Source organism: Scedosporium apiospermum (assembly GCF_000732125.1).
Source record: "Scedosporium apiospermum strain IHEM 14462 chromosome Unknown SEQ_SAPIO_0111, whole genome shotgun sequence".
Classification (NCBI taxonomy): domain Eukaryota; kingdom Fungi; phylum Ascomycota; class Sordariomycetes; order Microascales; family Microascaceae; genus Scedosporium; species Scedosporium apiospermum.
This window is the reverse complement of record NW_015971812.1, coordinates 1-19,633: the sequence shown is the minus strand read 5'-3', so window position 1 is coordinate 19,633 and position 19,633 is coordinate 1. Positions and strand designations below refer to the sequence as shown.

Genomic DNA, 19,633 nt, shown 5'->3' with positions numbered 1-19,633 from the left:
GGCTTCAGTTGTATTCCTTCCTGCTTCATGCCGGACAAGCCCAGATCAACCGAGTTCTTATCAAATAGGATTACTCCAAACGCCAGCAATATTAGCCTTAGCCCTACGCAAACACACTACTTCACTGACTTGTCAGGGAGAGAAAGACCACCGGACTCGCACTAGGCTCCCTATCAAAACGGCATCTTTGGTTAATCGGGCAGGACAGAGTAATAATGTGCTTTGGAGGGAAGAAAAGAAGTGGGGCTGAGAACATTATCTTTGAACCCAGAAGGTGGGGACGAGTTGCCTTCCAGGGCTGGTCTTCGACACTGAATACCTCACACTACGAGGCACTAGTGTATGGAGGTACTATGTAACTCCGTAGTTACTGGACACACGCCGCACGCCCACTCTTCCGGTCCATTTTTCAAGGACAACTTTGCGAAGCACTTTGTAGTGCACTGGTAATTTAGGGGGTGGGACCTGGCCTAGGAAGGAAGGGAGTTGCCTTATTATCTGATCCTCCACTGTTTACCTCCGAGTATGTACATACACTACACTACAGGGAGTACGACCCACTTTCTCTGAGCAGACGTAATGTGAGGGTGAGAAAGATCGCGGTACTTGCACTGACCAACCGTGGTGTACCTTTTCTCATCTACCACCGTTTCATCCTCTTCAATTTCCGTTTCTCCTCCCACACTGTACTCAGGACGATGATGATTACAGGGTCGCAGATTAGGTCGTGGGATTAACCTCTACTTCCAGAAGGAAGGAGGAAGACGGGATGCCAAGAGGAACGATGGTTTCTGTTTCGCATGATGGAATAGTCTAGCTGAGATAAAGTCTCGGAATGGTCCACACGCCTCGCGGTTTCCCCAAAGTCTATGAAGTGAGAGTGGCCAACTTCCAACACCTCACCAGTTTCCTTTCCTTTCCTCCAGACCGCACGGACAGGGCCATTCAAATGGGGTGCGACGTAAAGTACGCGTCTTATTCGTGGCCCAGGACATGATCATGCCTACGAAGTAGGAGGGAGTATCAATCTTCTTTGATCGTCACTCCCCTCGTCACGACATGGACGGCAGTCTGTGGCTTTTTGTTGGTGATGGAGCTGACGAGACATCATTTGGTAGTTTATGCATCTGATGTCAGTGCCTTCGAGCTCGGAGGATGTTGCATCTGTGGTAAGGCCACATTCTGGTCCGGCAATGCATTCCAAAGTGGCTTGAATGTCAGCACCGTTGCGCCGTTCATTGCCATTCCCACCGACGTAAGCTCGGTCGTCTTTGCCCAGAATGGAGATTACGAAGTACGGGGCCGACTCGATGCGGTGAGCCTCTTGTATCGATCCCCTCGTAAACAGTTAATACGCTATAATCTGACCGGAGTCACGATTGCTCATAATATGCATACATCCACATGGTATTACAGTTGCATCTGGTGTGTTGGGGAAAGGCACGCACACCCTGAGGTTGCACTCCACCCATCAACCAGCCTAGTAAGGCTACACCACGTCGTCCAAAAAGGTCAATAATGTTACGCAATAATATGAAGCTTACCAACGGAATCATTCCCTTTGGCCGGGCAGGGAATCAAAAAGGGCGAAATTTATTAGTGAAATGTTACCGAGCAAGAGGAAAACAGAGCATAGCCCTGCATTTGGAATGACAGCAAAAAAGCTGGGTTGGGATATAGATTGAGAGGTTGGTCTTCTGATCGCTCGTAGCTGCGCCTTATGGGTATCCGCAGCCACCACACACGCAAGGAACTCTTCTTTCCCCAAGTTCAGTCTGCCAATGGGCCTCGGGGTAGTTTCAGATACAGTGGATTTGCTGCACTGCGAGGAATGTTTGATTCGTTTCTTCAGGAACACCCATGCAGGCAGCAGGCGAGAGAGAGTTCGAGGGCACATTGTAAGGGACCATGGTCTGAAGCATAGCGACATCTAATGGGCTGTCTTGCCTTCTTTCCTCCTGTTCTCTCCGATCATTTTCTCTCATCCTACATCAACAACCACGCAAGTCCGTTAGTAATTGTAGCGTCGTGCAGATGACAATCATCTCATACTGTACAAGTCAGCAAAAATGTCAAGCGGACCGTGTGCGGACGGAAATTACGGCGAGGCTGTTGGGAAAATACAGTATGACGGGATCCGCCCCTCCAGTAAAAGCCGACACGATCTCGGCGACTGACCCCGAAGAGGCAAGACATTGACATCCATTATATTAGGCTCCTTATTGTCCCAGTTATTTTCCAGGGGTAGGTGTGCACAAACATAATCAACCGGTGTTATCGTATCCACGTTCATTTTAGGTTCCCGCAACCCCTTTTAGCGTGTGTCCTATGGAATGAGAGGGTTAGAGAACTAATATTCATGACTTTCGATGATAGATGTTTGATGTTATTTTGAGAGTGGTTCGGCGTCATCGACCAGAAAGTGTGAGAAACCATGCGACGGGACCGCTCCCGAGAGGGGGCGATCAATGGCTTTGAAAGGACCGACCGGTCCCTGCAACTGGCATCGAAGCACCTCATCAGCCCTACCAGTACTTGGTACATGCCACGTTCTATGGGCTCGGAACCACAGTTGCGAGGAAAAGTGGGAACCGAATTGCCTGCCCCATGCCAAGCGGAAGTGGCGTTTGGCACGTACCAGGAAGCGGACCCGACAGAGGTCCCCCCTCACTTGTTCGAGCCGTCAACAACTGTCGAGAGGTTCGTGCCTCGGCCGAGAAAAAAATGTGAGCACGTGGGCATTCCAGAATTTTTTTTTTCTGTCCCCCTCTCTTACGGCCCTGTCTGTTTCGCCGATTTACTTCGTACTTCGTAATAATAGTTAACGCCTGTTCGGGCTGCCCCAAATCGTGAAAAGTGTACCAAGTACTTCGTACAACTTGATCAGATAACGGCCTTCGAGCCTTTTCTAGAATAGCGACACCGAAGCAAGCCCACTTTGTCAACCCCGGCCCCAGGCCCTGGTTGACAGGAAAGAAAACCGAGAAGCGTCTGGGATTGTGGGTAATTTGGGGGGTCAGAACGCTGGAGTGGTATTGCCAAGTCCCGCAATCTCAGACTAAAATCACATGCCCCAGACACAGACAGACGGAACATCACTCAGTGGAAGGGATAATGTGTTAGGCCACCCGAGTCATGGCAGGAACAGTGGGGATGATTCGGGCTTTAAGAGGGAAAGCACGTCCCTTCCCGGTCTGCATATCAGGAATAGTGCATCAGTGATTCAACAATGAGGGGGGGAATATTACTGGGAAACTCGCCATTTTGCATTAATCCTCCCAAACCATTGAGCGCGTGGCTGGAACGACGCTAAACCATAATTAACTTGAGTCCTGAGGGTACTAGACCGCTCTATCCTTCGACAAGGTTTAGGCCCAGCAGCACTAGACTGGGGCTATTACTTCACGGAAATCAGTAGTCGTCGTAGTGGACCAGTCAAGAAGATGAAACCCGCCGTTCGTCAGTTCTTCAGGAATGATCCGACCACCTGCCGAGGCATCTTTATAGCGTAAAAGCCAGCCTCTTGCGTCGTATCGGTGACCTACCAAAGTGCGGGCTTTCAAGATTACGCCCCACCATTTTCCCCAGTTGAATTTCTGGATTTCGTAGGGCTAAAGGAGCATATCGCCGTTTACGTCGGGGTCTATCGATGTCAAAGTTCATCACAGCGCAGATGAAAATTAGATTATTCGAATTTCTGCTATTACCCCCTAGGAGTACTGAGACAGGACTGACCCCAAACCCGAGACACTCAAGGGATATAACGATCTCCGTCGTCCGAACAGAGAGGGTGAGACTACCCAGATTGGGGTAGGGGTTGGCTTTGTTGATCGCCGAGCAATTGACGTCTCGCAGGGTCCTCCCCGTCCCAATATCACGCACGACCTACTACTCTAAGCAATGGTGTCTGTCCTGCTTTACAAAGTAGGAGATAGTCACCGAGGGAGAGGCTCAACTGGTTGTTGACAAGCGGGGTCAAGTCAAACCGGTCATCAACAGAAATCAAGGCGGTGAGGTCTCCACCGAACCCCGTTATTTCTTCCAAGAATTCGGGGTGGGGGAAGATGCCACTCGCCAGAGCATCATCGAATTCTCGAAGGCGGACAGTTGTTGAATCGGGGGCTCGTGGCTGAAACTGGCCAGGCTCTCGGATCGAAGAAGTTCCCCCTCAGTTGTTGTGCAAGATGTTGATGCCTAGAGCCTTTGGTCTTCGAGCTTCCTGCACACCTAATCATCTATCCAAGCCCTCCTCTTTGATAAAGGAGGGTCGGAGAAGGAGGTCGAGAGCCGAAAGTTAGACTTGCTTGAAGAAGTCCGGTCCGAAGCTCGCAGGTCAAAAGCTCAAGCTCTCGACCGGAGCCACCATCATGCCATTTCCCCGCTTCTGAACCTACATACATCGGCGTGCTCCAGCAGCTCCAAATCTTAGGACAGTTTAGTGTGGTAGCAACGCTTTGATGATGATATCAAATTGATGTCGCACATTAATCCCATCCAGCCTCCCGTGTTCTAGTTTGTAGTAGTTGCAAGCACCGAGGCAAACTAGTTTAACAAGAGGAACTCCCTGACTCGGACACCGATACGTCCTTCTCACCCTGGACAGAGGGCGCCCCAGACAATTCTCTCTCGAGACCGGCGTGGTGGGCCATTCACTGAGGGATAATGAGGGTGCGTGCGGCAAGACCAGAACGAATGCAGAATAGTTCCAAGTCCGTTCGCACCTGGCCTTGTGGAGAAAAGGGAAGACATGCTACCATGACTGCTAAACCTTCGCTTTCCCGGATAGTCCCCTGGAAATCCAGGAAGCCCTACGAAGTACAAAGTGCCCACGGACCATTTCCCAAGGGAAGGAAAAAAAAGTGGGACAGAACTCCGAGGACATGATGCGCAAACTACGGAGTATAGAGCACACTCTTACGAAGTAAGCCCGCCCACGGGTTGTGGCAGTGCTGCCCGTTTCACCACCCCCTCCTTTCCGTTCTGCCTTCATTCGCAATCTCCTCCAAGGGAGCCCGACTACGAAGTGCACTAGTGTATGCTCCACTTCAGACGTCTTGGCATCACGCAGTGGCGAGAGGGGAAAGGCTGAGCTCCCAGGGCTCAAGAACACTAGGGGAGGATAATATGTGGAAACCTTACAAGGACGAGGTGCAGTGTCCATTGATTGCATTGATTACGGAGGAGCACTGACGGAGGATGACCGTAAATTGACCCCGCTCGAGTCCCTTCACCCCAACGAGGAGTTGACCTCGTACCTCTCGTTCAATGTTGCCTGTTAAGTGGTCATGGAAGGCAGCAAATCCAGTCCACTGGGTGTCTTGCCCCACTCCTTCGTTGTCGTTCATCATTTCGGCCGGCATTAACGGAGGGCGAGACCGAGACAGCGGAATAGGTTCCTACTAAAGGATGCTGGCGTTCATTTGACTCGGATTTCTTCTTCACCATCGAACTCTAGCTTTTAGAAACACGAGAGATTCAACAGAGCATGCCAAGCAGCCTCCTTCGGACTTCGGATTTGGCACACCCACCGATGACATATCGACTTGAGCCAAGAAAATACCTAAGTTTTTCTTACTTTCTGCCCCAAACTAAAGAATCCCCACCGGAGAGTTGGTGATCCCCGGAAACCAATTTCATAGAGTGGAAATGTCAAGACTAGACGACACGTCCAGCTCGGCTAGGTTTGGCGCTATTCCCACCTTGTCCTAAGTCCGGGTCGACGACAGTGCGCACTCAAATCAGCGTGCCGCAGCCCTGGGGCCTGTCCTAATGTCTGGCCCAAAGACATTGAAGGAGATCCCTCGTTCCAATTTCCTAACCCAGATGTTCCCTAATTGATTAGTTTTCTAATCACTGTGGATGAGCATTGTCTTAGGAGCCTTCACTCCGAACTCTGCCCGAATTCTGGGCGACGGAGACAAGACAAGACCATCATTTTACCGCCATAATTGCAGGTGCGAGTACATGCGGTCTTTTACTCCAGAAGGAAAAGGGGGCGATGGGTGGGAGAATATTACATCCTACTCGATTGGGAATAGCCTCCCCCTACAATTTTCAACGGAGGACCGCAACTGACACATTCATTGGGAGAGTCGTATCCTGGCCTAGCCAGCCATGAGCCTCTCATCACGGTATTATTCTCCTCCCCAAGCCGGAAAGAAGGGGGGCCACTAAAGATCTAGGAGGGCACACCAATATATTTTCCCTCCACTGGGTTGGTAACATTTTCTGGTTAACTTTTCCTCACCCGTGGATTCCCCTGACGCCTCTTTTTATCACACAGCTGGCCAAGATCACAGAGCGTCGCCTGGAGGTGGTGCATTACCGAGCTAAAAATACGAACACGATGTCGGCCGGTGTGTCTGCGCTCAGATATTGCCTCCAGGCGGCTGGAGGACAGGGGAAAGTAATGGGACGGAGTAAGACTGCGTAATTACCGTTTTGTACTTCGTGTAGGGCAAGGGGGGTGTGGTGGACCTGGGTAAACCAGGCACGGCAGGTTACGGAAGATTGAGGAGTGGCACAATCCGTACGCACGAAGTACGGAGGGAGTACAAGCAATGTATACCGAACTAGGCATAGGGCTGACCGGGCTGCCAACTTGAATTCTCTCAGATGAAATAGTTTGGCCACTGTGGGATGTGATGACGCTTACGCGAAGTCCATATTGTCACAGCAACGGCATTATGGGCGTTGAACGACTCGTGCACTCCTGTTCTAGACCAATGAGGCTCGGTACGTATAGCCTCGTAAACAGCAAACGCCAGTCGCCGAACTCGCTCGGCCTTTACTTAATCGATGACTCTTGTCTTGTATTCGCCTCTAACTGGCCTGAGAAAATGCTGGTGCTAGCCTACTTAGCAAACTTAGAATTAAGGCTGGCGAATATTAGCTCGAAAAAAAGGGCTCAACCGTTGGAGACGGCAAAAGTTGCTCCCTGCGTTTTGATTTATGGGAGATGCAGTACGGAGTACATTTTCCCCTCTCCCTTCAGTAACTACGCGGTACTAGCGGGGGCTCGATGGAGATGGTGGTCAGAATGTGTCTTGCTTCGATGGTCACACGGTCTAACCTTGCTTTTTGGTCCGTTTCCTCCATTTTCGGAGAATGAGAAAAAGGCTGGGCCGTACCACCATAAAGCATGCTCGTGTCCAATTCCGACCATCGCTCTCGTGCCTTATGGACTTGACCGCCCTGTAAGGCAGTTGTTGGGGAGACTGCATCTTGACAGGATCTCGCCCTCAGACTTGAGGTTCGGCGCCATGTGATCGAATTAATGTTAGTGCTTATTAGACAATTCGTCGGTCCTGACTTGAACCATCACGTTGAAAGAAGTGCAGTCCCGGGTAAGGCATAACGCATAACGACAATGGGACATTACAACGAAAAGGCAGGGCAAAATGAACCAGCTTCTGTCAAGCAAGACAGGTCTCTCGGAATGCCTCTTTAGGCAGCCCGGGAAGAGACAGCAAAGAGACAGCGAAGAAACAGCTTTCCGCGACTTCGGCCGGCTGCCATGGATCCGGTTGGCTTCGCGGATCTTGTCTTTAGGGCTGAGCTCCCTCAGGCTGGTTTCACAGAACGCGTTCCAGAGAGGGTAGGAAGCAAACATTTGGCATCAGCTCGCTGTCTCTCAAGGCTACCTGCAGCTCCAGAAAGAGGCCTGAGGGCAAAGACGAAAGCGAGAGCGAGGGCCAGAACCAGAACTTGGGTATGACAAGGCATCGGTTGAGAGAGAAAGTGACACTCCATTATCCTGCACTTCATTCGTTCGTTCGTTTCTTGCATTCCCTCCCGTCCCCACTTGATGCTTGTATATCGTGACAAAGTAAAACAAAAAAAAAATAATCAAGGAAATCAGAGTTTGGGTCAGAACAGAGTGCTGTGGAGAGAGCAAATTGGTCCACATATTCTCTCTCGGAGTTCTTCCAGACCTGTCGATCGATGGAAGCAGGGCGCTAGTGAACTTGCCAAGAAAATGCAGAAAGGCTTCAAAACGGCAGTGTGTTGTGAATGAAGATCGCACAAGCGGCAGTAATACGTAATACACAATCGCAGAATTGTTTCCTCGACTCGATTTTCCCAAAGTCTCAACGGGGCAAGCCAGGTCCAGCTGCGTCGTGTAATACACTAGTTTACTTCGTAAGCCATCGAGGCGCAGCTGTCTCAGCGAGAGGGGGAAAACCCCACGATTGGATCTTGTTTCACCTCTGAGATTTTTGGCTTTCCCGGGAGGGTTTCCGTTAGACAGACGCAAGCCCCGAGACATCTCCGTCATAAACTTTCCGTTCCTGCAAGTATAGGCATACTCCCCAACACCAGAACGCCGTTCTGTTTCTCCTTCTTACGAGTGCGATTTTTGGAGCCTATCAACTGAGTGAAGAGCCTGGTTCGCAAAACACTCCCATCGCCCGGCTGGCAATCTGTCAATTTGTGGAGCAAGCATGGCCTAGTCACAGTCCCATCCGGCTCGTCCAGGGTTAACTGTCAATCTTTAATGAGATGCTGCAGCGGGGATTGAACACGGAGAGCGCATGTGCAGGGTTATGCATTGCTGTGCTCAGATACTTACCGAGTTGAGCCTGGCTGGATGGGTTTTGGTTGATCGCCTCATGAACACGGTGTTACAGCGCAGGTTGTACTCGTCGGCGGTGGATGAGTGGATAGCCTGGCGGTTGCTATCATTGATCAATTGGCTCCCTTGAAGCTGGAGAAACTACTTGTAAGCTACTTGGCCAAGATTAGATGCATCATCTCGTGTTGAAACAAAATGTCGAGACGATAAGCCAATGTGTTACGTCAAATGAGCCTCCCTGCCATATCTCAAGATTGGAATTGGCATCTCCTGTGCTCCCATCAATTCATCTCTTCCCCCCCAATTTCTCCCTTGCGCCCTTCCCGATGCCACCCTTGTCGCTTTGCGCAGATGTGCCTCGCCCGTGCCCTTCGTCCAGGGACCAGCCCTACTGATAGGGCCCTAGCCCAGGCCGTTGGACCAGGAGAGTCTGCAAATCACAGGCCGCTGGCTGGCCAGGCCTGGCCAACTGACCGCTCTTAGCCAGGCTGGCTGGTACTACTGTATGAAGTGCGACATTAAACGGAAGTCGCCGCAGCGCCCCTTGAGGTCTCATTTCAGAGCTGCATTATCGCTACCACCCATTGAATGCGATGGTCTTCCTACGCTAATACCTTCCCCTGTCGATGCCTGAGGGTAAAGACAGGCTGCCTTTGCCAACTGCTTTGCCTCTTGACGAGGGTCATTTCCGCGGCGTCAGTCCCCTGCTTGTCATCTCAAGCACCTCTTTGGCGAAATTGCCAGGCAGCAAGGAGCAGAAAACAAGGGGCGAAAAAGACCCTCGAGAGGGGAAAAAAAATTGTTGCAAAGCCCTCTCGATTGGCGGCAGTAACTCGGTGAGAGCCGCATTTTCAGCGTGAAAGAGGCAACTTAGCGATCTCACACGACAGGTTCAGTGACGTAAGTGTGCGTGTCTTCGCTGCTTAGCATGGGTCAAAAAATTGGACGATTGGCGCTGAGCCAGTCGATCCTAACTCGGGATTAACGATGCAGCCCAACTCCATCCCTTTGATCGAGACCGATGCATGCGCCACCTTGACAGAGCTGCTTCAAAGCAGTGCCTGGCCATTCGGTCTTCTCAGGCCCACATTCCACCATTTGCCATTGCTCCGGGAGGTCTCCCTTCCCTTCCAAGGCCAAGGTCCTAGGGACGCGGACTATGTCCAACTTTGAAGTCATTGTCCGTGTCTGCTAATATTTCGTTGTGATGCATTCTCGGTTTCGACCCCGCTTTGACAAGGGAAGACCGGTTTCTTTCATGCCAGGGGCATGAATGGAACCCCCGGTGTTTGTGTTACCTCCCAAGGAAGGCATCTTGGCCGTTGACGATTCGGTCCTAATATCAGCTTCCCAGAAGTGGCGATGAAAGAAAAAATAGAGAAAATCCTTTTTACGAGGAACCGAATCTATACAGTCCTTGACAGAGGCATTGAATGCAACTGAAACCCTAGGATTCAGGATTTGAGAGGAGCAATCTACGCCGCGCAAATGCATTGGCTCATTACCGGATTTAGATGCTTGAGAGACGATATCTGCCCTCGTTATGATGTCAGGGGAGGATGGGAGGCCAATCAACGGGTTACGCCAGCTCTTCCGAAGCTCGACAATTGAAGTTTGTGCCTTGGAGGATTCCACCACCAGGATTAGATTCCGCGCACAGGGTTGGAATACGGAGTACTGCCACCGAGACGACTTCAACCCGGCGTGGTTTGTGTCTTCGAGTGTGTCGTCCATACATACACGTATTCCTGATGTTTGTACTATTAGCCTGCCAAGAAGAATTTGACATGCTCATCATGCACCATTCGCAGAGAGCACCCTCATCAAGCCGGGGTTCTCATTGATATTATTCTCAGCCGCGTACGCTAAACCTCGAGGATCTGCCACGTCCCGGGGATAGCCCCGGGTCCGTCTTGCCTAGCGCACGCCGGCAGACCGCCTGTCTCTCTCTTTCCCCCCGGTTTCATTTGCTTCTTTCCAGCCGCACTGTCCCGTTGAAACGCCTGCCTTACACAGATCTTCAAGCCATGGCGGTTGGGGACTGACTACTGCAACCTCCCTGTAGCGGCAGATCATCTTGAGATTGAAGGGTCGCGTCCAATCTCGTTATTGGTCGCGTCGTAACTCTCCAGCAATCCAAGAGTTTGAGCTAGAGCCGCGATCTGCCCTCCGGACCTCGGCCGCCAACAGATTCTGATCGACAACCCTAAGCTTCTCCGTCTCCGTTTGCTGTCTCATCGCCACCATACTAATATTTCCTCGGAGATTCTCCCTGTAGGGCAAAGGGTGCTTCGTAGGGTAGCAAAGGGAGGGTAGCAGATAGGAAAAACAAGAAAAAGCAAATAAACGGGAGTCTGGGAGCGGGCTGGTAGGGCTGGTTAAGCGAGTCATGATATCAAAACATTAGTCGTGCATCTCGTCGATCTTCCTCCCACCTGCCTCTGCCCATGCGGGCGATCTCCTCAATTAGTCTCCAGACTAACTTAGACTAAGCGACCGGTGAAATCACGATCCCCGTCGTTGAACCAAACCAAATGTGCTCACACGCTCTTTTCGTTTACACTCACCACTCTTGCCAGATCTGATCTCGCCAACGAATGCTTCAATTGCTTGCTTTTTGCTGACACCAAATTTGTGCCATGTCCCAGCATATTTGGCGGGAATCTAGGCCTGGCCGGAGAGACGTTCTCCGTGATAGCCCCGGGATTTTCTGAGACGAAAGTCCAACTTTTGTTTTTTCCAGCCCCGTGAGCTCCATTTGCTTATTACTCGCGCCGACCGATACAACTCAATGGACCGGAAATTGGTACACCAAGGCTCATCGATATTAACGGTGTGACCTGACCTGGGGGTGAGCTTGCCCTCGTGGCGCCCGTTTTGGACCAAGACTTTGGCAGTTCCGCGGCTACAACCTCATGCTAACAACATGAAATCACATTCACAGAGACCAACGCAACCCCAGTGTTCTATTTCCACGGATGAAGTGGCGTTGTTCCTCAATGTTCCTACTTCGTACATGCAAGGCCAAGGATTCTTTCCCTCGATCAAGATTGTCCACACCTCCCTTTTCGAAGGTAGGACAAAACAAATGCAACCGCCATCACACCATGTGCTGCCATCCATGGATGTCCTGTCGTGCCCCTATTCGATGCTTGTGCTGTTGATGACGTGTAAACCATACGTTTTCTGCGTGTCATCAAGAGGGGAAAGAGAAAAAGAGAATAAGAGAAAACGGAAAGAAGAAAGGAAAAAGAAAGATTGGGTCTCCCGTGTGACACCCGCTTCCTTCCCGCGATTGCCGTCTCGTTGCACGGACATTCCATGCGAGGGCTCTTTGGGCACAGCTTTGGGCATTATGAAGATGACGCGAGGTGTGCGGGTTACATATCCCACTTACGAAAAGACTCTCACCTCGGACTTCATCGTCCGCTAATGTGGTGTGGGAGTGGACGTCGTGCAGAATAGAACGTCCGGCTCGTACATGGCTCTTAGTTCTGTTCGAGCCAATGGGAAGGAGATGACGACCAGAGGTTGGCAGAATGCATCCCGGCGCCCGTTTGGCATGTGGGAACGGGGCGTTGGCTGGCGGCGCTCTGCCGAAGCCGGTGGGCTTACGATTGCTGACAAGCAGGAGACCCAATGCTTCGGCATCGAGAGATGGTGAAGTTGTCTATGGACTATGATTTTCTCATTTGGCTTCTGGGCTAGAACTCATGGTGCAATACGCCTATGCTGTATGAAAATTTGGAGAGAGTTGATTGATGCCTGTTTCTTGAACATACCCCAAGTCTTCGCTATAAACTAGCATTGAACCCTTTGCTACTTCTCGCTTTTTTCGTATACCACATTCCCGTTATATACGCTTCATCAGACAATGCCAATGCTAGAAAAAAAGATTAAAAAAAAACACCTCAGTGCTAACAGCATATCATAGTCAGCCATCAGGTCAAGAAATGACGCTCATTCTCTGTGAGGAAATCGTCCACGTCGACCCTCGTCCGCTCGTGCCCTTCATTCCACAGCCACTGGATCAGTGTCATCTCTCCATGTCAAGTATCTTCGCCTTAGAGGAGTCCGATTTTGCCCAACGTCCCTCCTGATGAACGCTTCTCTGACGCTTCCAGCCTCATGACACACCGATGGCCCCGTGGTCTTATCGTTCCATCTTGTTTCGACCATGATAGCCCAGGTCGGATCGAGCATCGGACCCTCCCCTCCAAAGTCCTGCTAAACATTGAAGATGACTAGGCCAGGAAGAACCTCCACGGAGTAATCTGTAGGACACCGGGGGCACGAATCATGGAAGACGAGCTCTTCGCTAGGTGTATCCGTTCTGAGGTGGTAATCGGGGTCGCATGCCATGGGATGCCTCGTGATCTCAATCCCATCGAATGTCCTGTGTGGACAGAGCGGCATGTTCCTCACAATAGTGGCGCTTCTAGGTTGTTGCTTCTAACTTCTAAAGAGGATGTACCGACCATCGATGATGGCGGGCTGGGCCATGTAGGAGGTGTCCCGCGGCGATATCAAATGGGGGACGAAGTAAGGTGCCAAGAGCTTGTCGAGGTACTTGGCATACTTGGGGTCGCGGTTCCGATGGAGTTTGAGGGCCAGCTGGACGTGGTGTTGTCCTAGGTGGTAGGCTCCAAGCTTAGGACGAGATATGTCGGGTCTACGAGGAGGTAGGACCGTGTTCTGCTGACAAGGGGACCAACGAAAGGACGCGGGCGTGTCTCGGGTGTTGACCACGTGGGTTTCGTAGCAGAGTGGACAGAGGTAGCGATTTGAGACGCAGGCGGACACTCCGGCGAGAAAGGCGATGCGTTCTCGGTAGGTTATTGCGCGGATGGCTATCGTGCACTCGGCGCGGAGTAGGTATCTCAAGGCTCGGCATGTCTTGGAGAGCATTACACGCTCTGCTAGAGGGAGTTTGCAAACGATTGCATGCACTAGCTCTGTGGGGAGGGATAGGAGTGTCGTTCGCTCCGGTGGTGGAGGAGGTCGCAAGAGTTGAGAGAGGTAGATGACAATACAATTGAGGACAGACATTGTCCGGTGAATTATTTGATAAACATCCATAGATCTAACAATACGTCTAGAAAAATTAAGTTCCTGTTGATAAAAAGTGTCTCCCTCGACTCTGAGATGAATGCATCATTGATCCTCCAAAATATTCCATATCCTCGACCGGGAGAAGCAATCCATGCCTCCACCCAGGCTACTCCTGCCCAAGGAAGGTAGCTCCTACCATCCGATCTAGATTCACATGCAGCTGCAGCAGGAACTTGACGTCATCTTCATACAAGGAAAGCGCTTTCTTGTATACACCTTAGCGAGGAAGGCGGAGAGTAGGGAAACGGAAAGAGCGAGGGACCTTCAGCCTGGCTTGGAACATGTGGCAATGGGAGAGGCAAGGCGATAAGGAAGGAAGAGCCGGGATCGCCTTCCTTCTCTGTGATGCGTCGCACTACCTATCTTGCCTCTGTGGATTTTGGCTTGGGTGCTGTCTGCCGGAGAAATCCCTAGCTAGGAAGGAATGTGGTTTTGGTGACGCAGGCTCTGGTGTTCGAAGGCTCTAGATCATGTGCCTTGGCAACCCCAGTGACAGTCCATCTACGACAGGAGGATGAGGCCTTGGCCTTCCATGCAATCAACCCATGCCCAAGCCATAAGAATGGAAAACGAAGTAGGAGAAACTGGCATCATTTACGTCACCGTACCTAGAGTAGCCACAAGATGGGTGAGCCACACTTGTGTGGCATCGCCACAAAGGCTTCGCGAGCTCCGCCGATGGCCACACCTCAGCTCGAAGGTGCCTATGGTTCGTGGAGGTCGTTTCCCATGCAGCCAAGACAGAGGAAACAGTGTCTCCACCGAGCCTGTTGTTGGGAAGGGTGTCATCTCGGCTGAGCCCTGCCTAGCTCTGACCAAGAAAGGTGAGCCGAAGCGAACAGGCGAGCTCTGAACGGGTGAGCTCACCTTCGAAGGACTTAGACAACACCAACCTGGATTAATCGCATCTCAGCAGGCGTCAAGGATGGGTTGCCTCTGCTACCCAATCGAAGACACTCGGCTCGCCATCTTCGTCTCGAGGAGAAAGGACGCATCCGATGATGTTCCAAGAACTTACCAAGGTATCCGTGCCCTCCCGTTGAGAGGCCATGGGCACGTTGTAACGAGGGTTGGAGCGAGCCAACAACCAATCTCCAAGCTTGCTTTCGTAGCCCTACGCTGATATCGAGACGACGCCCCGGCGCGGACGATAAGCTGGGAAGGAACTACTCAATCCGCCATGGAAAACGATAAAGTGATCGAGGCCTCTTGCAGCGGGGGTGCTTGTCTCTCAAGTCAGGCACGCCTTCTAACCTGCCGCCCCTAGCTCGAAGCGCCGAGACTCGTCAATTCACCCTGATGTCACTGGCACATGCATGTGTTTGCTTGCGCCCAAATTTACACCTATGCCAAACGTTGTCTTCTCTTTTCCATGCCTTGGCAGCCGCCATTTCCAGGGCAGCTCCTTCGGATGCCAATAGTCGGTCTGACAGCGATGACCTCATTCTTTGTGAGGGTGCCGGCACGGCCCTTCCCCTGACCATCATCGTAGAAGACTTCTTTCCTCTGATCAATGTTATGGACCGCAACAACTCGACCGGGCCCGTTGATCCGGACAAGGTGGACGCCGAGAAGCGTGTGACGGTCAATCAATCGGAAGATCAAGGGAACTTCCGCTCCTCCAAGTTCACTGGGACCACACTCACCCATCTCAACTTCAGTGGATGAGTTCGTATCAACACCCACTTCCACAAGAGAGTGTCGCGACGCGCCAGTCTGCAGCCGCATGCGTCGTCGGTGATGATGCTCGTCGACCTCGCATTTTGAAGCGCCCGAGCAAGAGCGTTGGCAAAATCAGGCCACGCAAGTCGCATAGCAAGACCGTTGGCGAATCGAAGTGGAGCTTGGACATTCACGATTCTCAAAAAGGGACAAGCATATGGAATGCCAAGTCCAGGTCAAGAGCAACTTCGGTCTGTCGGCCATTGCAGATTTTGCGATTAAGGTTGCTGATATCTTCAAGAAGCGGGGTCCTGTCATTGATACTGGGATTGCTCTAATCCGATTTGAGGAAAAGGAAAGAAGCGTGGGATAGAGGGGGTTCATCAGAGGCCTAAGGCAAGCGATGCTGTGATGGATTTTGGTGAACGGTTATGCGCCATTTCTTACTGGTCCCCTTTTCCTCATCACATTTGTTGCTCTAGCTTCCAACTAATCCTGGTTCGGTATTTGCATGGAATCGCGCGATGAATGCCCAGAATTTTTCGTGGTCCCATGATGATGAGAATCTCACTAGCATCGTGACGAGAACCCAGCGGTGAGAGAGCGTCACTTCCCAGCCATGCATGAGCTCACTCGATCCGTGGAGAAATTTCCTGGTTGCTCAATGATGGCTGGCATAGGTGGGCAATTTTCTGTCTGTGCCCGATTGCAGAGCGTCGCACCCAAGATGACCCGGCCAGATCCGGGATTCTTACAGGGTTGCCTCCATCGTGATTGGGCAGAGGCGGGAAGTGTGAGCGGCTCGTCACTGAAAGTGGGCGCTAACACGACCATTGAGAGAGGATCTTCCGTGCCGTCACCACCGTCCCCGCATGGAGTGGATCGTTAGTTTCTCGAGGCTTACCAGGAATGGGATCTTGGCCATGCAGCTCGAGTGCTCGCTTCTATTAATACCATCAATTTTACCACGTTACCGCTAGTTCACGAACCACTCTTGGGACTTCCTTGTTCACTATTCCCTTCTCGGACGATTCGACGTGATATCTTCTCTAGCGCCAGGATTTCGACGGCGCAATCAGAGAGGGGGACTGGACTGGTCGTCGTCGGGCGACTAAGATGATTTACAAAATGAAGGCCTCGCCGGCCGCCTGATGGGCCACCCGGGTTTCTCTCGGGTTTCTTGACCCAGAGCAATCTCAGTTTGGTAAGATCACGGTCTTGTTTTCTGGCCTCGACTATCACCCTCGACCTCTTTTCCGAGGCGAAGCGCCACCGCTTGTATATACCCCAAACCGTGCTGGCTGCGGTTATTGTCTGTCCATATCGCCCTGTCCCTGCTTTTTGCTTGTTCCCACACGCGCTACTCCCGGGTTCATAATTACCGGGCTCCCTAATCTCATCGCGGTTCTTGAAACATCTCTTTTTCTTCCCACCGTGCGACACCAATTACACATTCAGATGACGATGGCTCAATTACTACGCATCGTATCTGTCTTTCTCGCGATCGCGAGTTGGCACGTTGTTCTTGGCTTCCAAGTCACTCCTGGATCGCCATGCGCCTCCATTTGCGATGTTCCAGTGTCTCCTGAGGCGACCGGGAACTCGTCTGAGATCGTGTGCGGTGATGAGGCTATCCGATCCACAGCGGCGGGTGTGCGGATGAAGGCTTGCTTTACATGTCTAGAGTCGAGCACGCACACCAACGGATCGGAGACTGACCAGCAATGGCTTCTCTGTAAGTAATCAGATTCTCTTTCATTCCTTTCCTATGTTCAATTAGACTTGGGTCACTGACTTGGCTTGCGATACAGACAATCTTAGAATGACTCTAGCAACTTGCGTCTTTGAAGTGCCCCCGGCGGAAGGCGAGCCCAAGTCGACGTGCGCTGCCGATTTTACCTGCTCGCCCCTCCGAACCGCTCTTTTCCCCACGGAGTCCAAGGGAAACAACGGCGGGTATGAGTTCTGCGACGTCTCTGATGATGGGTTCAAATCGCCGAATCTACAAACTTGCATCGGCTGCCTCGAGAGCAACAAGAATGAAGTCTATCTACTGAATTGTATGGCCACCTTTCCCTGGCATTCTCGACTCAGCAAAGTACTAACGCCCACCTAGTCATGAACGTCCTCGCAGCTGCGTGCGTTTACAAGCCCAAACCTGGATCGCTCCTCATTCGAAGCGGCCTCTTCTCCACCGACGGCGTCGAGATCGTCGTCCCGGAGGCCGAAAACACCTCCGAACCCTCCCCAGCGCCGACCACGACTACCGAAACCACCCACAGGACCGGCCTCACCCAGGTGCAAACGATTGCCATCATCGCCGCGGTCGCCGGAACGATAGCTTTGGCCGCCGTCCTCTTCACCGTCTACTTCCTCATGCGCCGACGCCAAAATCGCATGGAAGCCGCCCTCCGAGCCCAGCAATCGGAGCGAGCCCCGCCGACGAATCCTTACCCCCTCATGACTGAGGTCCAGCAGCAGGGGAAGGAGGAGGGCGCATCTCCGTCGTCGTACTCGACTGTGAGCAGCTTCCACAGCACGTGGACTTTCGACCCCAAGTTGTGCAGCACTGCTACTCTATCCTGGACTGACGTCTCCGGGATGAACACTACGAGTAACATTCCGGTGCATCCTGCCTATGTTGCTAAGATTCCTGGGCGCAAGAGCCATGCGCCGGATGAGCCTGGGAACATTGTGTAAAGATTTGTTTGGTTTATTATTGTTGTTCCGTTTTTATCGATACCCCCTTTCGTTATTTTCTTTTTTTCTCATTTATTTTTCTCACTCTTTTTTTTCTTTCTTTTTTTTTTTCTTTTACAAATTTTTTCATACATGTATATAGATATGCACCTTGTCTGTTGTTTCTGGTGCATCCATTCACTCAACGAAGGTTCTTGATCCCGCCAATCGCTCGACCTTGAGATGGAGTTGGAACATCGGGCGACTAGGGGAGGAGCATAAATTTTGTGGAATGATGAGGCATACTTGCTCATGACTGGATTGTTTAATTTAATAAGAGGGAGAGGCCTACGCCGTTGAGGTCATCACCGGCAACGGTTTGAGGCCTATGGAATCTATTGGAGGATTATCATGTACTAGTAGGATCAATTGACATATTCAAGAATAGCATTTGAAGAGGGCCATTCGAATCTTGTGTGTTGAAAAGAATTCCCGCAGTCTTCCCTCTGTCAACTAAGAGGAAAAACCATCCAGCGGAAATGGAGATACATCCCAAGCCTTGGAGTCGAGAATGGTGACAGGCTGTGGTCATGAGAAGAAGCATGGGCACAAGTTTCTCAGCTGCTGGCCTCCAGTCGCTTGCGGCGAAGACGTCAGCACAGAAAAGTTTAGCGCCCGCCCTGCGGTGTATTCAAGTAAGGAATCCTGCGACTTGGGGAAAAGGGGAATCACGGCGTAGCGATGATTCGACAAAAATGGGTAGTTAAGTGCGTGCACAATGACGAGCCGGCGCGTACCTGCATTCCGCCCGTATGTTCGTGTGCGTCATACTCAGGAGAAGGGGACCCAACGGGGCGTTGCCCCGTTCAATGAGAAGGAGATTGAGCCAGAGCGTTGGTTCGCGAGCCCGCCTGGCTGCCGTCACCTTATTTGTAGATGGCGGAGGTGAAGGTTATGGTAGATCCGTGGAACCTTCAACAGCGTTGAGGGGATGAAAGTTTAAAAAAGAAACAAACAAACAAATAAATAAATAATATAAATAGATAAAAAATATATGGCAAACTTTTGCTAACACAAGGTGCAATAATATGAATCTGGAGTTGGAAATGGTTGAATCGCTCGGGATAATACTCGATTGGGTGGCCAGGTCCAGGCCCAGGCCGTTGCTTCGCAGCCATCCGAGACAGCGGGACGGACCATTCGAATCCCTTTGATGCTGTACCACCCAACTGGCACCATCCTGGCGGTTGGAAGAAATCCGTGCACTTGGCTCAAGCAGGTGTTGGTGCTGAGCCAAAGTAGGCGTCCGATTACGGCATGCAAGACATGCGAGAGTGCATGACACTGATTAGGGATGGGGACCTGACTGGCCTGGGCTTTGGCTGGCCCATTCTCGCTCAAAGCACGCGACATCTGTCTTCCTGTCATGAGCAACGCCCGTAATTTTTGACGCCATAATCATGGCCGGGCCCTATTATCGGAGGTGCAGGATTTCACCGCGGCTCTGCCGCTTCCGTGCTCCGCTCGGGTCCGGGCCGAGAGAAGAGCCGGGCGGGGAGAAGAAAAAATATTTGAAAAAAAAAAAAAAAAAAAAAAAAAAAAAAA

The 19,633-nt window shown here is 51.5% G+C and overlaps 2 protein-coding genes across 2 annotated transcripts; both read left to right on the top strand.

Moving 5' to 3' along the window:
• Positions 1-14,311: 14,311 nt before the first annotated feature.
• On the top strand, positions 14,312-15,355 carry SAPIO_CDS7805 (uncharacterized protein; the record flags this gene model as incomplete). Its single annotated transcript, XM_016789596.1, has 2 exons — positions 14,312-14,396; positions 15,072-15,355. 2 exons carry the CDS (start codon positions 14,312-14,314, stop codon positions 15,353-15,355), a joined length of 369 nt encoding a protein of 122 aa, XP_016640713.1.
• A 1,458-nt stretch (positions 15,356-16,813) lies between these two features.
• SAPIO_CDS7804 (uncharacterized protein) lies at positions 16,814-18,049 on the top strand (the record flags this gene model as incomplete). The annotated part of the gene is made up of 3 exons (XM_016789595.1): positions 16,814-17,084; positions 17,161-17,409; positions 17,466-18,049. 3 exons carry the CDS (start codon positions 16,814-16,816, stop codon positions 18,047-18,049), a joined length of 1,104 nt encoding a protein of 367 aa, XP_016640712.1.
• Positions 18,050-19,633: the final 1,584 nt, after the last annotated feature.